The sequence below is a fragment of the Anguilla anguilla genome, chromosome 17 (assembly GCF_013347855.1).
Source record: "Anguilla anguilla isolate fAngAng1 chromosome 17, fAngAng1.pri, whole genome shotgun sequence".
Taxonomy (NCBI): Eukaryota; Metazoa; Chordata; class Actinopteri; order Anguilliformes; family Anguillidae; genus Anguilla; species Anguilla anguilla.
This window is the reverse complement of record NC_049217.1, coordinates 20,599,787-20,620,896: the sequence shown is the minus strand read 5'-3', so window position 1 is coordinate 20,620,896 and position 21,110 is coordinate 20,599,787. Positions and strand designations below refer to the sequence as shown.

The following is a 21,110-nucleotide window of genomic DNA, read 5'->3' as shown; positions in this document are numbered from 1 at the left end:
TGACTGGACGTTATTTGGACGCATTCCAGACAATTATTGGCTTTATGTAGCGGGGATGATATACGAGAAATTCCCCGCTAAACGCCGGGGGTAAAGGGAAAACACATTGACTCTAACCAAACATCATGTAGTGTGCGCTACACTAGGGTAATAACACGAGAGTGTAATTTCGCGGTATTTTAAAAGTTAGAATTTTCTGAACGGAATGGCCTGTTGAAATTGTTCATATATATTTTTTCATAAAATCTTAATGTCATTCAATCGTAGGTGGTTTTCCATGGTCAACGCATGTAAATGGTGTAAGTGATGTCTTGTCCAATTTTTAAAAAGCACCTTGAACATTCCCCCACACGAGGTCCTACTTTGCGTTACAAAGCCCATCATAGAAAAAATACATAACACTGTATCCGTAATATAAATGTAAAATTCACGAGACTGGAATTAAATTCGAATATGAATAGGGCTATGTCCATATATATTAATTGCGGAGGCGCTACGGTGATGTCATAGATGTTATGAAGGTATTTAAAAATAAAAATAAAAATAAAAAAGCTGTCACAGCCAGCAGTAGGCCCATGTGCATCACCGTGATATTTGAGTGTGGCTGTTTCATAGATCAGTGGCCTTGTTGAAGCCACTGATCTATGTGCAGTGATGTACAGACTTGACTTCTGCTTTCAATTGTAGAGCTCTGGTTATGGTTATGTATTTTTTTAATAAATTCAATTATTATTGCTATTACATCTTGCAGAATTGCTCAGAAATCTCACGCATCCCCTGCTGATAGACACAAGCCGCTGCATTTGCGTGTCACTGCATGGTGGTTAAGCTACAGGGAGGCGTCGATTTATACACATCGATGACTCACAGCCTCAGACTGTCCTTGAGAAACTTGAGATTATATTTCAGAAGACTAGGGTGACAAAAGACACATATATCACAGGTTTAAAAGTGCCGAACCATTATTGGGAGGGAAAGAGAGGAGGAGCAGGCTGGCATGAAGCAGTTCTCTGTGCCAGACGGCAGTGGTCAGCAGGTTGTGCAGTAGCAAAATCTGAAACCTCCCTCGCTGACCTTTGGGGCACTAGAACACAGTACAAGAGTTTTTCCCGGGGTGTATCTGACACCGTTCGTAGATGGGCCCATATGTCCACTGTGAGTTTTTGTCCAAGAAAATTTTTTTTTTTTTTTTCTGACTTGCTTGAAACATGACTCACAGCTTGTAGGTGTGTTCTGAGAAGCAGCTGTTCTTTCTCCTGAATGCCTGATAGATTATTATTAATTACATTTATATTGCACTTTTAGAAGAGAGATACAATTTCCAAGACCTTAAACCAGGACATCGTACCTGTGTACGCTTGCTGAATTCCTGCTATTATGGAAAATTGTGAAGGCCATGGTAAGGGCTGTTGTTTGGGCTAAAACAATCATGCGTCTTGTAGCCTTACGGCCTTGCCAGCAGCCCATACCTACAGAACCCTAGTCATGGTAAACCGCGGAAGGCAGGTCTGGGATTGCATAGTGCTTGGATGGCAGACTTGGGAAAACGAAGCTGTTGTTGCTACTTACTTGAAGTGTTGGTGGGCCAACAGAGTGGCGCTATTCTCTCTGAACTGAACTGAAATCCATGGGGGGCACTGAAGGGGCTGTAGAAGGTGCCATCCTTTGAATAAGATAGTAAATAAATTAATCATTCTTTCTCAGTTCCCATTGTTCCGCAGAGGGATACTTCCACATCTCCATTTCAGCTGGATGACAGGCATTGTAAAAGATACCAAAGCATTGAGATTGTGCGAGAAATGTTTTCTTGTTGATGTCTGTGGCTTCCTCTGTAGTACCCATAATCTATTTTTAATTTACTCTCGTGTACACACATACACATGCACAGATTCCTTTGTGTGTCAGAGCTAAGGCTTCCGGTATGTTTATTATTCCATGTTGTCTGCCAAAATAGTTTTTTAATCCACAAACCACCAGCTCTGGCTGGCCCTGACCCCAGAAACAGACTGTATGTGTTATGACTTCTGATGGATTAGCCTGTTTTGTGACGGACCAGCTTATTTCTGAAATGTACTATTGCCTGCATCTGGTTCCAGAATTTCGCACAACCAACTCTGACAGGTATAAACAGGTCATATTAAATCTTACTTCTCACACCTTACAGAAACAGGAGTCATTTTTCTTCAAGCATTGTGCTTCATGCTGTTCAAATAGGTTAACTATGGATATTTCTATTTTCTGTTCCTCAGTCATAAGACTCTACCACGATACACCGTTCACTGGTGAATGTTTTCCATTCATTCAGAAAAAAAAATAATGTCTAGTTTGATTAAATTGTCGGTTAATCGATTACTGTTCTAACAAATCAATTGATTAGAATGCATCTCCTGTCCTCAGACTAAGCATGAAAACAATTATATCAAAATATGAAAAATTATGATGAAAATTCAAGCAAATTAGATAATGTTGTTTGCCAAATGTTTTTATCCAAAGAGATGAGGGTTTTTGTGTAGCGTGTATCTCCATCTATGCCCATGCCCGTATCTGTGCACTGATGCATGCAAGCTAATGCGTTTGCAATCCAGAACCCTCTGGTGCTTGTGTTTGTGTGTGCATGAGTGCATGTTCATCTGTGTGTGTGTGTGTGTGCGTCTGTGTCTGTATGCGCGCCTGTGCGTGTGCGTGTGGATCAGGCGTATACTGCTCCCTCTCGGCTGCATGCAGAGCAGAGGCCACGCACCAGGCAGAGGTGCCCGCCTCTTGTGCCCGTGCGTGCCCGTGCGTGCCCGTGCGTGCCCGTGCTTGCCCCTGGAGCCGGAGCCGGCTGACCCAGTTCACCGCCTGGCAGCTCGCCTGAGATTAAAGATGCCGTAAAGGTGTCATCTGCTGGGGAGTTGCCCGGGCGGACCGATGCCTGTGACGGCGGGCGCCCTGCGGAAAGTGATCTCCCAAACATGCTGTTCCGAGTCTGCGGTTCCTTTCTCAGAATTTTGGCCTCTCCATTTCACATCAGCCTTCAAATGATCTCCGTGACACTTTCTAGGAATTGCGTATCTCTAAAGCTATATTAACCTTCGTAAGCACTAGGTAACACCTGTATGAGCGCTACAGATATATTCACAAACGCTTCTATCCATAACTGCAAATGGGCACATGGTGTGTTACTGATGGAGCAAGTGACACACCCCATATTCCTATTAGCTGCTATTCACATAAGCATTTTTGATTGTCTATGAAGTATTTATGAAGGATTTACATAGCTTTTTCAGAGGACCATTCATAGAAACTGTCACCAAATACTCCATGCATCGCCAGGGCACCATTCTCCTTCCTCGAGCGAATCACAGTTGTTTGTTGTCTTACGGCACGCTAAATAAGTAGTCCTTCTGATCCATCTCTCATGGCAGTTCCGAAGGCCCGGCCCTTAATCTTGCAGCGCACCTTTTCCTTCAGGCGGGGCCTGTGCTCGGGCTGTGCGCTCACACAAAGAGCTTAAGAGTTTGGATCTCTCTGATTGTCTCCACTTCACTTCATAAAGGGCAGAGATGGCCGTGTTCAGTTCACCTTTGTTTAAAGGAAACGAGGAAGACACACAAACGGCATTCGCAATAAGTCATGACCGGACGTTTTGCATAACCCTACAGCGGAGGAGCTACACCACCTCACGTGTAAGATTTGTGTGTGTGTGTGGGTGTGAACAAGGGAGAGACAGACAGAGAGAGGGAGAGAAAGATACATTTCTTTTACCCCTCCCAGAAGTGCTGTATCTGACGCATTCTCGCCGGGCGCTTTCTGATGGCACAAAGGCCCTGGCTCCCCGAAAGAAAGGCTGAGCCTCAGGATGTGCTCACAATTGTAGCGGATCAGTTTACCGCCCTTTCGCAGAGCGCAGTCCTGCATGTGAGCAGAAAGGCGTGAGAAACGGAGGTGGGAAAGGACAGCGGAGGAGCTGGGGCTGAAAGCAGGGCGTGATCGCACCAGGCTGCGAGGAAGAAGGAGCGCACAGTAGCCACTCTCCATCACTAGACATTGAACTTATTTTGTGTTCACCGTGTGGGTTCCTGGCTTGGATTCATTCTTGAAAGGTCACAGACTAACTTGGCCACCCTGCCAGATACAGCCTGGAGCCGGAGGGTTGGGTTTTGTGCGGGCGGGTGTGATCCCACTTGCTTTGCACAGCGCTGGGATCTAGGCTCTTGTTCATCGTCAACCCGTGCCAACGCAAAGAGGGAGCTTTTGACGTCAGCCGGAGTGGTGGCGGGGAGCAGACGCCATGTGGAGGGTGATCCCCTGTGGGAGGTCAGTTCAAATCCCTCCCATGATTAAGTTTAGATGAAGAAGTAGAAGAAAAAGGTTATTTCAGCTGACAGTGAGCCAGTTGTGTAGGTAAGATACAGTGTCGTCGTAAATTCATAGTGCAACAAGAAGTCATTCAGTTTTTCATTCAGCTCTCCTCTGGTCATTCTATATTCTTCAGGATATTCCATAACTTTTCAAGACATACACACCACTTTCAAGGTAGGTCTGAGCAGATAGCTTATGAAAAAAAGTTTAGCATATTTACCTGATTCATTCTCCAAAAACCTTTGTGAATTGCACAGTGATTGTTAATTATGTGATGATTTGAATCATGTGGATCTTGGTTGTCAAAAAATATTCAACCTTAAGTAAACAAAGCTACATTATTTCAAAAATCGTTTCGGGCACCATGATAGTTTGCGAGCCCTACACTTTCTGAAATCCTTAACCACTAAACTATGCAAGCAGAGGGCACCATAGTCTCCGTGTCAATTGTCCAATTACTTTCGCTCCCATAAATTCATGGAGCTATCTATAAAAAGGGCTGTAATTCCTACACAGATTACCTGATATGGATGTAACTACCCTCAAAAAAATCTGACATTGCACTTCAACCTCATACTCATTGGTATATTTCAATTACAGTGGCAAAACAACAAAAATACTAAATACTTTTGTATTTTAAAAAAACATTTTAAAAAAGTAAATGTTTTGCATTTAACATATATAAGAATCTACTTTCAACGGTGTCTGTTGTGGGCCAGTGGGTGAATCAGCGTGATTCTGCTTGGAGAGCACTCTGGCTCCAGTGCCAGCGAAGACAGGTTCAATGAGATTTAATGAGTTCAGTGACTCATGAGGCCAATTCCTTCCTCTAAGCCAGTGTACAGGTGTGAAAGAGATGCCTAATGGTCTTTCAGTTTAGCTTTTTCTGAGTGTTGATTGAAGTTCAGCTTGTCAAACATGATGTTCAAATCCTTGCATTTAGTTTAGTGTGTGTGACAAGGTTCTCATGCACATGTGTGTGCATGTTGCTTGATGCGTATGTGTGTGTGTGTGTGTGTCTTTGAATAAATGCTTATGAGGTTTGGTGAATTTGTCTTTATGGAGTTAAGCTCACCAATGTGCCCGTCAAGTGTGTCATTGGCTCAAAAGTCTCTGCTATTTGATGTCACAGCAACCAAGCACATACAAGTGGTTGGCGGTGTATCAGGGGACCTGCTTTGTTGTGTGTTACACATTAACACGCTAAGCAAATATCAGAGGATTAGTCAGTTATGAGTCATTTACCATGAAGCACAGCACACTGGCGGTCTGTTAGAGCGCTATCCTGTGAGCCTGAAAAACAAAAACGCCATTGTCGACACACTGACGTTCATTTAGCAGAAATGCTGGTAGCGTGGCACTGTAAAACCTGGTCCCATCAGCAATCTATATCTCTACACACATTCAATGGAATGCTGGGTTCTTCCGTTAGAATATAAAAACCCAATTGGTTGGAACGGCAAAGTATTTACGCGTTTCTTTTGTATTTACCACTTGATTCAGTCTGTTTACTTCATTTCTGCAACAGTGCATTCTTTGAGAGTGAATTTGCGAATCAAATTTTTTTTCTACGCAACTGAATCCAAAATACATTTCCATTTTCAAATGATAGTTATCAGGCCTTGTTACTAGAGCGTTAATAACTGTTCGGCATAATGGCCCTGAATATCCTTAAAAACCCCTCGGGCAGGCTGAGAAGCTGGGGCAAAAACCGGTCACTGCTGGGCCCTGCTCCACAATCCCATTCCTTAAAAAATGTCCCCCTTTTTGTCCCAGCTTGTTTTTGCCTGTTGTTTCAGCAAATATGAGGGGAGGAGTCAGTACATATCCATGCACTGTGGCTTTTTACTCAGCAATATGAGTGTGTGGGGGGGGGGGTGGGGGGGGGAGTTGGACATTTTTTCCTGGAACTGGATGGGTTTGACCTTCTCCACCTCTGTCAACAGCGTATATCATTAGGAGATCAGGTGTGTCCATCTGTGTGTGAGTGTGTGTGTGAGAAAGATAGAGGGACAGGGCAGGAAAAGAGGCTACGCTTGAACAAGATAAGGAGAGAAAGTCAGGGTGGAGAGGGGGTATGTTTTGAGGGGTGTTGGAGGGGGGAGAGAGTTTTCCTGTTGCCTGTGGGCTAGAGAAGGAGGCTTTTGTGAGTACTGAGAATTCAGAAAGAAGTCAGAAAGAACGTGATATTTGAGAGCTGGGAGTGGGTCTGATTGGGAGAATAGGGCCTATTGTGTAAAGGCCTACTCTTGTGTACTTGGGTCTCAGAGGCAGATGGGTTTGAGAGCACTGCCTGGGCGCTGGTGTGCATTCCCCGCCCCGATGCCCAGCCACGAGTCCACAAAGCCGGCCTGAGGACCCTTCATGCTGGGCAAGGTGGGCTGACCTGGGCGAGGGGGCGGGTGGGTTTGGCAACCGCTCCTCTCAATCCGTGACCCAGCGGGTCAAGCGGTGTCGGAGACTGGTGCGGACACAGACCAAACACCGGCAAAGAGCAAGTACACACGTACAGACAATGATGGAGCTATCTGAGGCCCGATGTGGACTCAGCTGAGAAGGCGCGCACCCCCTGCCCCATCACACGCGTGCACCCCCCTGTCTCGTCACACGCAGGCACAGCAGGTCAGCCCAGCTCAGAGCTACATGCCCACTGACTGATGGAACTCTGACACAAAAGGGTAAGGGACTGGGCTGAGAACCAGGCCTTGTCTCCACAATCCCTCCACACATCCGCAGCAGGGATCTATCTGTAGCTCTCTTTTAGTCTTTCAATCCCTTCCTATCTGTTCGCACTAATGTTGGGGAATTTACATTTACATTTCTGGCAGGTACCGATTACTGCACAAACGCATTGACACCGGGGTGATGTGATTATCTTCTTCCGTCATTATACTGATTGAAGCTGCACCCAAATGCACAGGCCAAATACATTAGAGGATGAAGAGTGGGCAGCACACAAATTGACACTCTTTGTTATATGTCTGTTTGAAGTTGAATTGCTGGTTGTCATCGCAGCATCACACAATGCGCCAGAGAGAATGGGGAGGGAGTTTAGACCGAGGAACTGGTGCTGATATAATAAGTTACTTAATCATTAAATGTATTGAATGAATGTTGTTGTCAAGTAGTTTTCTATTCAAAATATAAAAAATATAATTAAAATGTTTCAATTAAAAGGCCCAATAGCCTACTATAATTTGGTGACAAAATACACTGAATCTAAATAAGTTACTCTTAACATTAGCCAAGGCTATCTAATAATATATACTTAATTTGTAAAATTGATTTTACTTTATGCCTTTAACTCGTTTAAATTGTCATGGGCTAAAATTAAAATTCTAATTATTAGTTTATGTAACAAGCATGCACTGCGTTAACAATTTTCAAATGAAAGAGTTTAAAAACCACTTACATGTACAGTGCATTTTGATTTTATTTTAAATGGCAAGCCTCAAAATGTTGACAAAACAAATAGTTGCTTATACTAACCAGCAATTTGAAGCATAAATACAGTTTGTTTTTCATAAGTTAGGCCATTTTTAAATATGTTGTATAGTTTTATACATTACATTTAAAATCCCAAGATTTTACTTAGATTCCATTTAAAACATTTAAACATTCAAAAGTGCAATGTTGGTAATTGTGTCATTTAAAAGTATTTGTACTTTGTGTCTGCATAAGACAGAATGCCCTCAGAACCTTGTTATTCACTTAATTGCTTGTTTTGTATAGTAACCAGTAAATAGGCCTATTAGGTTTGATTATTAACTGCTGTTCAATATTGATAGGCTATTCATGAGAATTGTTTAAAAATCGTTTAAAAATTTTTTAAATTGTTTTAAAATTATTTTCAAAATGTCTCTGGATGAAATCACTGAGCTCATTGTTTGACGTCTTTGAGGTTTATTGTTAGTATATAATAACAGTTTAATAATAGTATAATTAATACTAATATTGTGTTTTTTTACAAATATAGGCCATTTTAATTATGTTGTTGTAGCCTTATGTTTTTTTTCCAGCCATCACCCTGTGCAAGGAAGACACACTAGAAATTCAAATACAGAAACAATAATCGGTTGCCATATTGGTTGCCATATTGGCTGACCGATATCTGACCAATATCTATAATTAAAATTTTTTCATCTGCTGACATGTGTATATATATATATATATATATATAAATAAATAATATCTATTACTACCTCTATCAATAGTATGTCATTGCTCTTTGTACAGCAATTGAAGCTGCAAAAAAGCTGTTTTGTGTGTCTTGTCGCAGAATGTGTCTTGTAGTTCAGTGTGTCTTTAGCACATTGCAGTGAGCTGCCTGTCAGTCAGTGTGACCCTGAGGCCCTGCCTTTTTAGCGACACAGTAACCTGAGCGTGTGACAAGGGTTCAGTTCCCAAATCTGCACCCGTTCGAAGCCCCGCCGGCAGCAGCGTGGCTGTCAGGCGTGGGATATTAAAGGGGAGGGTGGTGACTGGATCAAGCCTGTAAGGCACAGCCGCCCAATTTAAAGGGGATTGTGTCATCGTGATCACGCCTGTAAGACATGGATGACTGATGACAAGGGGAAAGCATTGTGACAGGAGATTCGTGCCCTGCCTTTTCACCAGTGTAATGTCGCTGGTGTTTGGTGCGAAAGAGTAGGTTTCTGTTCCCAGCTCTGATTCCCCCCCCCCAAGCATCTTCAACTGCTTTGGTCAATAATGAAATGCAAAAAAAGTATCATTAGTGAAAAACACCCAGAACAGAAGTAACATGAACCAAAAATATATAAAAAAGAAACACACACACGCATGCGCAGACACACCTGCACACACACAAATACATTTCAAGATCTTCAGTGTCTGTAGGTTTTCTATCCTACCATAGTTACTGGCTGAAAGTCATTCACACCATTTCATATTTTAACATAATTACACATTTAATAGGTTGAGAGAACCCCTTAAGAGTTAGCCTATAACGCAGCTGCAAACCCTAGTTAAATTTCCTTTGTTTTAGAAAGACTGGCTCTTTGAGTATTTAATTTTATCTCTTATTGTCTCATGCTTCAATTTATCACCATTGCTGGCATAGCTGAACGAGTCTAATGAACTGATTTTAACGACGCGCTTAATTTTGTATTGTATGGTTGTGGATTCCAAACCACACAGCTTGTTTACAAGTGCCTCATTTTGGCTGGATGTTAATTTTTATTGAAAAAGCTCTCCAGAGCAGGCCCGGCGTCCGGGGGGGGACAACCGGGGAAGTTGTTCCGGACCCACTCCTGGGGGAGGCCCAGGAGAGAGAGTGATCCTCACTCATAAATGTTGGCCATTGATTGGTGGAATATTTAGAAAAATTTATATGTTTTCAGAAAATGTTCGCATTATTTGCTTTGAATACATGTTGCTTGCCGTCAAATCATTTATCTTCATTCTACAATATGTAGCCTAAACATGTCCCCCCTATTATATTGCAAAATGGTTTGGTCTTAAGGGTAGTCCTATGTTAATTCTTCCAAATCTAGCTGTCAAAATGTCTACTCACAAATCTGGCGCTCAAAAGCGAAAAGAAAAGAGAAAAAAAGAAGATGACATTATACAGGCAAGGGAGAAAATGGCTAAATTTCTTAAACAAGACAGACATGCTGAGGCATCAAAGGAGCAAGGTGGGACATTGTTGTTGCTACGTTTGCCACTTTAGTTAGGCTAACAATCTCTCAACATGTGGTCCTTGTCATGTACAGTAGGCTACTACTGTAGGCTACAGTACTAATGTATAGGCTATTTACTTTAAGTGGTTAGCTACCAGCAAGCAAAATTTTTTTAAAAAGCTAGATAATTTAAAAAATTTTAATCTTAACTATTGAGCCCTGCTTGGAAATTCAGGTTCAATTAGCTAACGTAAAGGTAAGGTCACTGACCACATGAATTATAACGTTAAGGAGCTGTCTGCAAAATACGAAGATGATTTTGACAGATTGTCTCGAAAGGCAGATTAATCACATAAAATCGGTATACAATGCTACATTTGAGAAGAACCTAGGGCCTTTGGAGTTACTGAATGCTATTTATGACATGGAGCTTCAGAGCATTTATGGTGACTTGTGCGTCTTACTGTGCATTTTTCTGTGCTTGCCGGTGACCGTCTCGGGTGGTGAACGTGCGTTCAGTAAGATGAAACTTATAAAAAAAACTCTACAATGACTCAAGACAGACTAAATGGTTTGGTACTGCTTTCAATAGAGAGCCAGTTGGCGCAGAATCTGGACTTAAAGGACATAATACGGACATGACTTTGCTACCAAAAAGGTGCGGCGTATGACACTGACTGTTTTTTGAACGTTTCTGAATGACGTTTCAGTTGTCCTAAGAATAAAGCATTGCGTTGAATATTCCAAGCGTGCTGTCAAGAATATTTTTATTTTAATTGGGGTGGGGGCGGGGCCCGTTGAAATAATTTTGTCCCGGGCCCAGGCTTCATGCACGCTGGCCCCGCTCCAGAGTATTACATCCATTCCAACTACTAAGGGCCTTACAAACAAAAAAGGGGTGCAGATGTACAGATGTATTAACAACAAATTTTATTTTATTTGATGTGCAAAAAAGTAGTTGTGAAGCTTTTGATCCTTGTCCATGTGAGTTTTTTTTCTGCATTTTTCATTTTGCCAATATCAAAATCAAGGACGTTGGATGTTCCCAATAATGATAGCCTACAATGAAATGTAGGAACTGAATAACAAAATGAATAGCTCACAGTGGAAAATGAACATCATAACAGGAGGGAAGTCAACAATTAATAATAGTTGTTAGAGTGACAAGTGAATTTCCACGTGTGGGATCATAAAAATCACAAAATCCTAACTGCACAGGTAGCTTTTTATCAGACTGCTTATATCTTCGAGATGGCAGCTTTGGGTTTCAAAATTCTATCCAGGGCTCTGTGCAGGTTAGTTAAGTTCTTCCATACCGTTCTTGACAAAACCATTTCTATAAGACCTCAGTGTGCCCGGGGGCACTGGCATGCTGAAACAGGAAAGGGCCTTCCCCAAACTGTTGGGGAAGCACAGAATCGTCTAGAATGTGATTGCATGCTGTAGCATTAAGATTTGCCTTCACTGGAACTAAGTAAAAACAGCCCCAGACCAAGGGGTGCCAAGATACTTTTGGTCATATAGTGTATCTATCACATTTCATGATGATCACACTAACTGCCTAAGAATTCCAAATAATTCTGTAGTTTGCCACAATTTGCAAATTAATTTGTTAGTAGTGGCCAAATGGTTCAAGCAATTGGGTTGGTTTATAGTGTGTTTGTATATCTCAGACTCCTGAAGCTGTATACCAACTTTGAGACAAATAAAACCAATAATAAAGCTTTAGGAAAAATGAAAGATATGGTTCTTTAAAGTTACATTTACAGAAAAATACTCTTAAAACAAAGAAGGAGCTAATAGGAATGTATGGGACATAGGTTTCATGTGAAAAGGTAAAAGAAAGAGAATGAGGATAGAGGTGTATAGATGTTTGTGTATTTGGATATAAAGGGGATTCTGGATGTGTCTATAATATACAAGGGTGATTCATCTGAAAGTTTAATAATGTATTACGTCCTTTCATATATCTGTATATAGACCAATGCTTATGTATTGCTCAAACTCCTCCGAAAAATAAAGAATTTTTAAAAATCCTGCAATATGACTGGTTCTAGCAAGTTTTAGCAAGCACAACAGCAGAGGTCAATGACTAAATTCTCCTGAATTGCTGCCTCTCCCACCCAAAGAACACAATTCATCAGAAGTGACTGAATATGGGTTTATCTGCAAAGCACATTCCAGTCAACTTGATCAGGCTAATAGTACAGGTAGGTTAGTGAAGGTGACAGATTAACATGCACCCTTCCACCCACCTGTGAACAATGTGCACAAATTAGCATAAAACAATTTTACAGCTTCTGGTCACCTTGACTTGGCTTTGAACGGGTGCGCCACCTAGGAGTGCTTAGGGCACTTGGCAATAAGCAGGCCAAACCAGTCACACGTCTGTACACCTGAGTGAGCTACCTTAACTGAATTCGGCTGAACAAAAGCCAGGAATGTGTGTGTGTGCGTAAGGGGGGGGTGGGGGGGGGGGGGGGGGGGGGGGGGTGGAGCGAGAGAGAGAGAGAGAATGCCAACATTCAGAACAAGCCAGCATTCATGTTGATGCCAGTTGTAACTGCCCTGTACTTTCTGTGTCCCATTGCAGGCACAGGTATTTCTTTTCAGATAAAAATGATATTACTGATGCCTCCAAAGATCAGTGCCTCACCCGTAAACAGATCTGCATTCACCCATGATATACAATGTGCCCAATGTCTTGTTATCGAATTTGGACCATTCTAGTGCCGACTGCAGCCAGCAGCCCCACTGGGTGACTGCTGTGTAGTCACTGCATTGTAAGAGTATTGCACGCATTGCAGATACAGGCAGGCTTCAGGCACCCGACCCATGGATCGAGGGGTCACTGACTACAATAAGACAAGGATGGGCCTGGCAACTGATACCCTCCCTGGCCTATTAAACGGCTCCCAGCCACTGCAGGAATAAACGCATAGAGGGTTTAATCACACTTACTTGGTTGGCAGTGGGAACACAGATACTTTCTCCCCACCAATAAGAATGCGAAGGGGTGAGTTAATAAATAACATTTCAAGGAGGATGACGATTTACAGGGTGTGTGGCAGCTTGAAAAGAAAGTCAAACAATAATGTGGAGGGGGTGTACAGATAGGGAGGGTCTGAAATAGTCAAGAACAGGAGGAAAGCTGATCATCTCTCACCCAAACCCAACCCTCCCGAGGGTTAGAGAGAGAGAGGGAGAGGAAGAGAGAGAGAGAGAGAGAGCGGCATCATATTCTGCACAGTGCAAAAGCGATTGGTTGAGAGATCAACCGTGGGAGATGCATTGTCAGGTGAGATCCACATTCCCTGTGGCAGCGAGAAAAGCCAGAGTGGAGTCGGTCTTAGGCACAAATGAAGTTGGCCTTAGGAAAACCGCCACGGAGGCAAAAGAGGAAAAGGCACAGGTGAGAGAGTTGGGGGGTGGGCGGGGGGGGTGGGTGATCAACCAGGTGTATCAGTGGCCCTCCACTGCCACCATCTCCGATGGTGAAAATTTAACCGTATCCATAGTTATAGTAAGGGTACAGCAAGGCAGCAAGTGCACAAATATGTGCATAGGTGTACAGAAAATACAAGCTAATCAGTTACTAACTACTCTGTAATGTTTGAGTAGTTGGGATGATACCATCACACCAAATTACAGCACCTAGGGAACAGATTCACAGACTAAATACATTCATATTTATATTTAACTTTCTATTTCCTTTATTTACTCCAGGGATTGCCTTGAAACATAAGCCTCTTTTACAAGACACTCCTTTTACTTGTTTAAAACAACAAGTTTGAAAATATGTACATTTCTCACTGATCAGGTGTTGTCGTGTGGTCTTGTTGTGAAAGTGACCCACTGGAATCAGGAATTAAAATTTTTTTCAAGAATTGTGTAGTATTCCGAGAATGCACAGAAGTTATGATGCTATTTGCCTAAATATGAAAAACAAGTCAGTTTAGAATGCATGTCTGCATGCATTAGTAATTATCAAAATGAGAAGCATTTTGTGAAAGAACTTTATATACAAATGAAAACCATTCCAGAGGGCAAGGAAGTCCAGACTACATTTTGACATAAAATAAAATGGTGAATTTGAAAGATATCACCAGTATCACAATAAAGGGCGCTACAGTATAGCCCAGATATTTTAGCATAGTGGATGGCACACATATATACAGTATATATACCTTGTAACCAAGAGTAACCCCCCCACCCCCACCCCACCCCAAACAGCAAGAGCCATGCCTAGTAACGGATCAAAACATGCTTTTATCTTATCAAAGATAAAAGAGCATTGTTGTACGGGTTTGCCTATGCCAAAGGAAATGCTCTGCAATGCCGATAATGCTGCTGTAAAAAAAAAAAGGGTTTTAGACACAAAATTAATTAATTCGATTTTGAGTAAAATATAGAATTCTGATACACTGTTCTGTACGAACGAAAGAGTTTGGTGTTCACGACATTTAAACTATTGCGGAAGTCTTCCAGCACAAAGAGAAGAAAGGTTAATATTTACTCTTGGCCAAATATCTGCTTAGGCTTCTAAGAGCACTTATGTCCCAAGATTAGCCAGCAAAAATGTTTTTCATAGTTTGCTGGAAGAGTAAAAGGGCCATTTGATATAAACTTTCCTTTGGCCACCAGTAAAAGAACAGTCTCTGTTAAACCCCAACTGTTACCCTTTGCTAGATCGAGCAGTCATTTACACCATTCTATCCTGGCTTCAGTGGACATTGGCCAAGTTGTGGAATTTTTACAGAAAAAGCACTGTGCTTTGGGCTCACGCGTGTCCATCTGCACCAGCGACGCTAAGGATGAAATCCTGAGATTGAGTCCTACCCAGCCACTCATAATCAGCAACTGTCAATTGGAGAGGGACGGTTTTCAGTACAGAATTTGCTATCCTATACTCATTAGCAACCCCTCTGGTCAGCAGGGGCCTTGGAGTCAGCCTGTTGCCAGCTGCATGGTCCTCCACTGTTGTGACTGCATAGCTCAACTGGTGGACTGCAAAGTAGAAATGACTATTCTTCCCTAAGCATACAAGCATTAGTCTGCACCCCACAAATCTGACACTGCAGCAGGACGGGCTTACAGTTATTACCTAGATTTGATTAGTGGGGGTGAACTGTTCTGGCTGGTTTTGGTTCTGGTAGCAGAAATGTGTCTTCACCCTCCTGGAGATTTTTTTTTTAGAAAGGAAGAGACAGTCTGTCCTATGAGTAAAGCTGTACTGTACTATTCACTGTAAAGCTGAGGTTAAAATGGGTGTTTCTGTTCAGCTTTGGACCAGTTGCTTTTTTCAGAGAGAAATAGATCCAGAGAAAGAGATAGAAGAGATCGAAAAGAGAAAGAGATTATGAGAAAACAGGATGGTACAGAGACAGCGCTGTCTCCCATCCAGCCCCTCCCCACCTGTGTTTACAGTTGTAGCCAAAAGCTGCATTAAGGAAGCACAAAAGGTCTGCTGACAGCAGTGTCTCAAATGAGTGTCCTGCACTAAATGGGAACAAGGTAGACCATTATGAGAAGCTTTGGAATGTAGACAATTGAGATGGAGACAAGTGGGCCAGTCACAGTGTGTGAGAGAATCCACAGCAATGCAGAAAAACACAGATTAAGCCATTTTTAATCAACTTGGGTTAGTCGAATTCATTGAAAACCATAGTCCGGTCCGTCATCATGTCATGATACACACACTAAGTATCACGTAATCTCCCTCACCATCTATCTCCCTCTCTATGTTTCATACTCGCTTTGTCCCTCTTCTGCCCCTCTTCCCTATCTCTCTAGCACGGCCATATTTTTCCCAATGGCACCATCACAACAGAGAATGCATATGATATCGCATAATTACTGATACGAACAGGACCCACATTCACATTTGTGTTTCCATTGTAATAATGAAGCACCTGTTCATTTTGAGGAGTAATAGGCCTACATACTTAGTTTAAATGTGAAATACTTTACAATGATTATTAATGAATTATTAATGTTATTAGCTTTTTGATAAGAGGAAAAATCAACCCATTTTTCACCCGAGTAATAGCAAATGTGGCATGCAATGTGAGGTTTAGCTCTCAGTAATCTCCCCATGGATGACTGGTGCTAAATGTCCCAAAACAATTCCAGAGTTATTTAAAGGGAAACTTTGATGTGACAGCTGATTGAACGTGATTGAATAATTGAATAATCCAATCCCTCTCGCTAATGTTGGCAGTGTTCCTTTTTTTGGGTCAACCCTTCTGTAAACACTTGTTTCTTAATACAATAATGCTGGTGAGAGCATCCAATGGGAAACTTTTCTCTCTGTCTCCCCCTGCAGGATGAAAATGCGACGGCACAAAGTGTTCTTGTTTTGCACAGTGGGCCTGTGCGTCATCTCCTTCCTGCACTACTACAAGGCCCTGCACTACGTCTCCCTGCTGAGGGAACTCTCTGCCCCCTATCCCAAGATCAAATCCTTCATCATGGTGGCTGGTATGTTCTGGAAGGAGAGGACTACCCCACTATCTAGTGCCCTACTGGAAGGGGGTCCAGCCCTAGCCATGAGGCTGTCTGATAATGAGGCACAAGACAGCATGGAGCTGGACAGGGAGATGGACAAGGTGAGTTGCAGTCTTCTTCCTAATATGGGTCAATGAATGTGAATGAATCCAGGGAGAGGTGGTTCAGGGCAGGTAATCAAGATGAGATATGTGGGGGTTCCAAAGAGTGTTGTGTTATTACAGGTAGATAGCAGCAGTTCAATGTCTGTTGATGTATTCTTTTTTCTACCTAAGGATTTGATTGCCTGGTATCCCAGCCCTCGCGATGGAGTACGGCCCAATTACCAAAACAGGAAGGATGCAGCAGTGAGGAAGAGTCCTCAGATGTTCGCTCTCCCAGACCCCATGGGGACACTAAGGGACCTCCACCGGCACAGCTTCCAGCTCCACGATGACACCACACCCTACTTTGTGCGCACCAAAGCTGGAGCCCTGTGTTTCAGGCAGGGGACAGAGATGGCCACCCCGAAGGACAGTGTAGTGAGAGAAGGTGCAAGGTTAGCAGGCCACCGCAGGATCTTACAGCACCAGAACACCGCCCACTCGCCTCGGGCTAGGCCCCAGCGGGGCAGGAGACTGGTGAGGTGCGTTTGCCGACAGGGCTGGCATGGCCCTTACTGTGGCATCCCCACCATGGTGCAGCACTCCAATTTGCCCACTAAGGACAGGCTGACCCCCAGGGAGGTGCCCCGTAGGGTTATCAATGCTATCAATGTCAACCACGAGTTCGACCTCCTCCACGCCCGTTTTCATGAGCTGGCCCAAGCCGTGGACCTCTTCCTTGTGTGTGAGTCCAACTTCACAGCTTATGGCGAGTCCCGATCACTGCAATTCCTCCAGCTCCTCCTTAACGGGACCTATGACTATGTGCAGCACAAGATACTTTATGTACTCCTAGATCACTTCCCTGAGGGTGGACGGCAGGATGGCTGGATTGCTGATGACTACCTGCGCACCTTTCTGACTCGCAATGGGATGTCCCGGGCGCGAGGGGTACGGCCCGATGACATCTTCATCATCAATGATGCTGATGAGATCCCTGCCCAAGAGGGGGTCCTCTTCCTCAAGCTTTTCAATGGCTGGACAGAGCCTTTTGCCATTCACATGCGCAAGTCCCTCTATGGATTCTTCTGGAAGCAGCTGGGCTCCCTGGAGGTGGTGTCCGGGTGCACGGTGGGCATGCTGAATGCTGTCTATGAAAATGATGGTATCAAGCTGCGAAGGAGGGAGTACTATACCATGCCAGGCTTCCGACGGTATGAGAATGACACGGGTCACATCCTGGTGCAATGGTCCATCGGAAGCCCCTTCCACTTTGCCGGCTGGCACTGCTCCTGGTGTTTCAGGCCTGAGGGTATCCACCTCAAGCTCATCTCAGCCCAGAATGGGGACTTCCCCCGCTGGGGGGACTATGAGGACAAACGTGACATTAACTATATTAAGCAGCTGATCCGGACTGGCGGTTGGTTCGACGGGTCAGTGCAGGAGTACCCCCCATCAGACCCTAAGGAGCACATGTATGCCCCCAAGTACCTGCTGGATAACTTTGAGCGCTACTGTTATATGCTGGAGAACCCCTACAGCTAAGAGAATAGGGTAGAGTAGGGTAGTATTATCCACAGGAGGTGATGGGTATTGTAAAGGGATGCATTTCTGGAAGTTCCACAAGTTTAAGGGGAAAAGATAATCGTCTTTATCAGCCCCTCAATTAATTTCCTCCCTGAATCCCATTCCTCCTTTCAACAGGAGCCCGGGGTGCTATAGGCTATGAGGGTGTAGTGGTGCTTTGGTTGGAAGTGAGGGAGGGACTGGGGAAGTTGACAGCAAATGGTTCAGTGAGAAGCTTGGGTTAAATCCTGTGGGGACCAGATGGGTCATTTCCGTATTTGGTGTCATAGTGTCCTACATCATTGACCCATTCCAGGATGACATCATAGCCACTCCCTCATGTTTGATCTGCTTCCAGTCTTCTCCTATCTCTGCCTGTACTCAGTTGTGAGTTAAAAGTGTGGTCTAAAGCAGTATCTGAATTCTAAATTCTTGACTGGTGACAAACATAAAAATGAAAATACAACATAATATCTTTAGGTGATTCTTGCTTGCCACAGCTGGGTGTCCTTTTTGAGAGCTTTCTTACTTGACCCTCGTGTTATGTAGACCCAGGGATCAGGGGAAATGTTCATTTTTAACTAGCCTGGTAATGTCAGGATTGCCTGTGGTGACAAACAGTCAACTGATGCGTGGAGGCTAGTCGTGGTATCAGTAGTAGCTTCAAGGCAAGGATACTCAAAGAGAATAAGGGACCTGAAACAAGGCTGCCCTATTCTCAGATGTCATGGTGTATGTAGCACTATGCAGAGCAGGACAAAAGGACAGGGAAGCACAAAGGCAAATGGAGGCAGTGTGAATCAGCAAGGGCAGGTCATGAAGACACACATACCTGTGTTTGTGAGAATGCAGAAAACATCAGGCTTCAGCAGACCTGAACCACCAACTAGGAACAACCCTGGGGGCACTGCAAGAAAAGGAGAGGGGTTGAACACGGAAAACAAAAAACTACCCAAGTTTTTTTTTAATACTCCCCTTAAAGACCTCTCAGAATGGTACCCCCCCTCAGAGATCATGCATTTTCGCCTGTCCTTTTCCCAAGGCTGTGAGAAAAAGCATATTTACATTACAGTAGCAGAAAATAGGGTCCCTCATTGGAAAGTGTCTCGTGACAATATAACCGCCTCTTCCCAGCTGGCAGATGATTGCACTGAAACACCTCGTCACTCCAGAGGGCAGAGAGTCGACAGCATGGACTCTCCCACAGGGCACTCTGGCTCTTTTTATAGTGTGCCCTGTGATGGTGACATCCTCCCTGGATGCTGCAGTGAAGATCACACTGAGCTTGAGCCTTAAAGCCTGTTTGTGTGCTCCTAATATGAGCCTCTTCAAATATCACCATTTGGCAGTGCTTTAGAAAGGACATTTCAAAATAAAATTACTTCATGGGCTTCATGGGCACAAACCACTATTTTTATCATTGCTATAGCAAATCCTCGACCAGGGGGCTTTTTAAAACCAAAACAGAAAGAGAGTGAGCAGAGAAAAGAGGGAAACTGCTGTCACACATGATGGCTTTCTTAACTTCTTCTGTCCTTGTGATGAGAATATGGTTTGAATAATAAGAGAACTTCGGCCAACCACATGAAAATCCTGACTCTAAAAATGAGGAAGGAACATGTCACGTTTTGTGTTAGAATCTGAGAATCAAAAAAAAAATGAGATAAAACATAACAGAGTGGGAATATCTACATGTCAGCTGTTACTCATAAATGGAACATAATGAGCTGTCACACTGTACATCAGTGCAGGCAATGTGTGGGACCAGTTTTACCAGCATTAATAAATAAATATGAATGCCAAAGACTTTTAACAGACTGACAGTAATGACATGTAATGACTGATTATTTTTTTATGCTTTGATCAAGGATTCATCAGTTCATTAAATACATTTTAAGTACAGCACACAGTTTTCTATATTAGGCCTAATTCTTTTCATTACTGGGATTATGCCCAATTTTATTCCATAATCCGAATGGTTGACATTAAAAAATAAATAAATATAGCGTCCACTGTGAATGTTGTTCTCATATTTAGTAAATTCATTTCAGTGTAGTACACTAAGTTCTAAGTTCTATAATAACCTGAGGTATCTACAGAACCTTTTCAAAAGACCAAATCTGTGACATTCTGTAGTGATAAATACAGAGCATGCAGTAAAGCAAGTACAGCAGGCTAAAGGCCAGACCAGTAATGCAATACAATGCTTTTCCATGTTGCAGGGATTGTTAAAAACATGTAGAAGGTAGAAACCAATCTAATAGGCCTATATGGTGCACTGCATCTCTATAGCAAACACACAAGGACCAAAAAGTCTAAGTAAATGGTGATTATTAAAAAATAATGCACTCATTAGATGATTCACTGAAACATTGGCAGTACTACTAATTTTCAAAGGTTCCATTCAAAGTTCACATCAGCCAATACATTTTGTTAATTAAAAATGTAAAACCTGAAAACTGTCTTTATTAGACTAGCCTCAAAAAATTATGCAGTAATAAAATGACAACTAAAATACTGGAAGAGTCAATGTAATCAAAGAGGGTTTTTACTTTTTGGAAAAAAAGAGGTGTGACATCAGTGCTGGTAGAGGCTCAATTATCTGCCAGTGGGAACAAGATTGTCACTTTGAGAACAAGATTTTAATTGTGTATTTTTCCCACATCTATGGTTATTTGTTCTCACTCTGTAATGTGGTACTGAGAAATCATTTGTTCTTTGCAGTGAAATGAATTCTACAACTTAAATTACATGTACAAAATGCCTTTAAGCACTTTGGCTGTTGCAAAACTCAGCGTTTCCTACAGCCTTATGAAACAAAACCAATGTGATGGAGGGAGGGACAGAGAACGGTAAGGGAAAGTGGACAATCCTGTACAGTTTTCTTTGTGCGTTGTCTCTGTCACTTATACTATAAATATGGTTGTTGTTTTTTTTGCTACGTCATTGTTTATGTCAATGTTCTAATTTA

The 21,110-nt window shown here is 42.9% G+C and overlaps 1 protein-coding gene across 5 annotated transcripts in view; it reads left to right on the top strand.

The window, feature by feature from the left end:
* LOC118216814 (beta-1,4-mannosyl-glycoprotein 4-beta-N-acetylglucosaminyltransferase-like) overlaps window positions 1-21,110 on the top strand; it is a 45,087-nt gene that overhangs the window by 3,111 nt on the left and 20,866 nt on the right. The window contains exons 1-3 of one of the 5 annotated variants that reach the window (XM_035398333.1): window positions 2,840-4,299; window positions 16,309-16,591; window positions 16,766-19,945. The exons of 1 other annotated variant lie outside the window; for it this stretch is intronic. In XM_035398333.1, coding sequence (XP_035254224.1) covers window positions 4,274-4,299; window positions 16,309-16,591; window positions 16,766-18,118 — 1,662 coding nt within the window. In that variant the 5' untranslated portion in view covers window positions 2,840-4,273 and the 3' untranslated portion in view covers window positions 18,119-19,945. Of the gene's footprint in view, window positions 1-267; window positions 837-2,839; window positions 4,300-13,185; window positions 13,396-16,308; window positions 16,592-16,765; window positions 19,946-21,110 lie in introns of those variants that run through there. 3 more of the 5 variants (XM_035398332.1, XM_035398334.1, XR_004763076.1) reach the window with 3 other exon arrangements.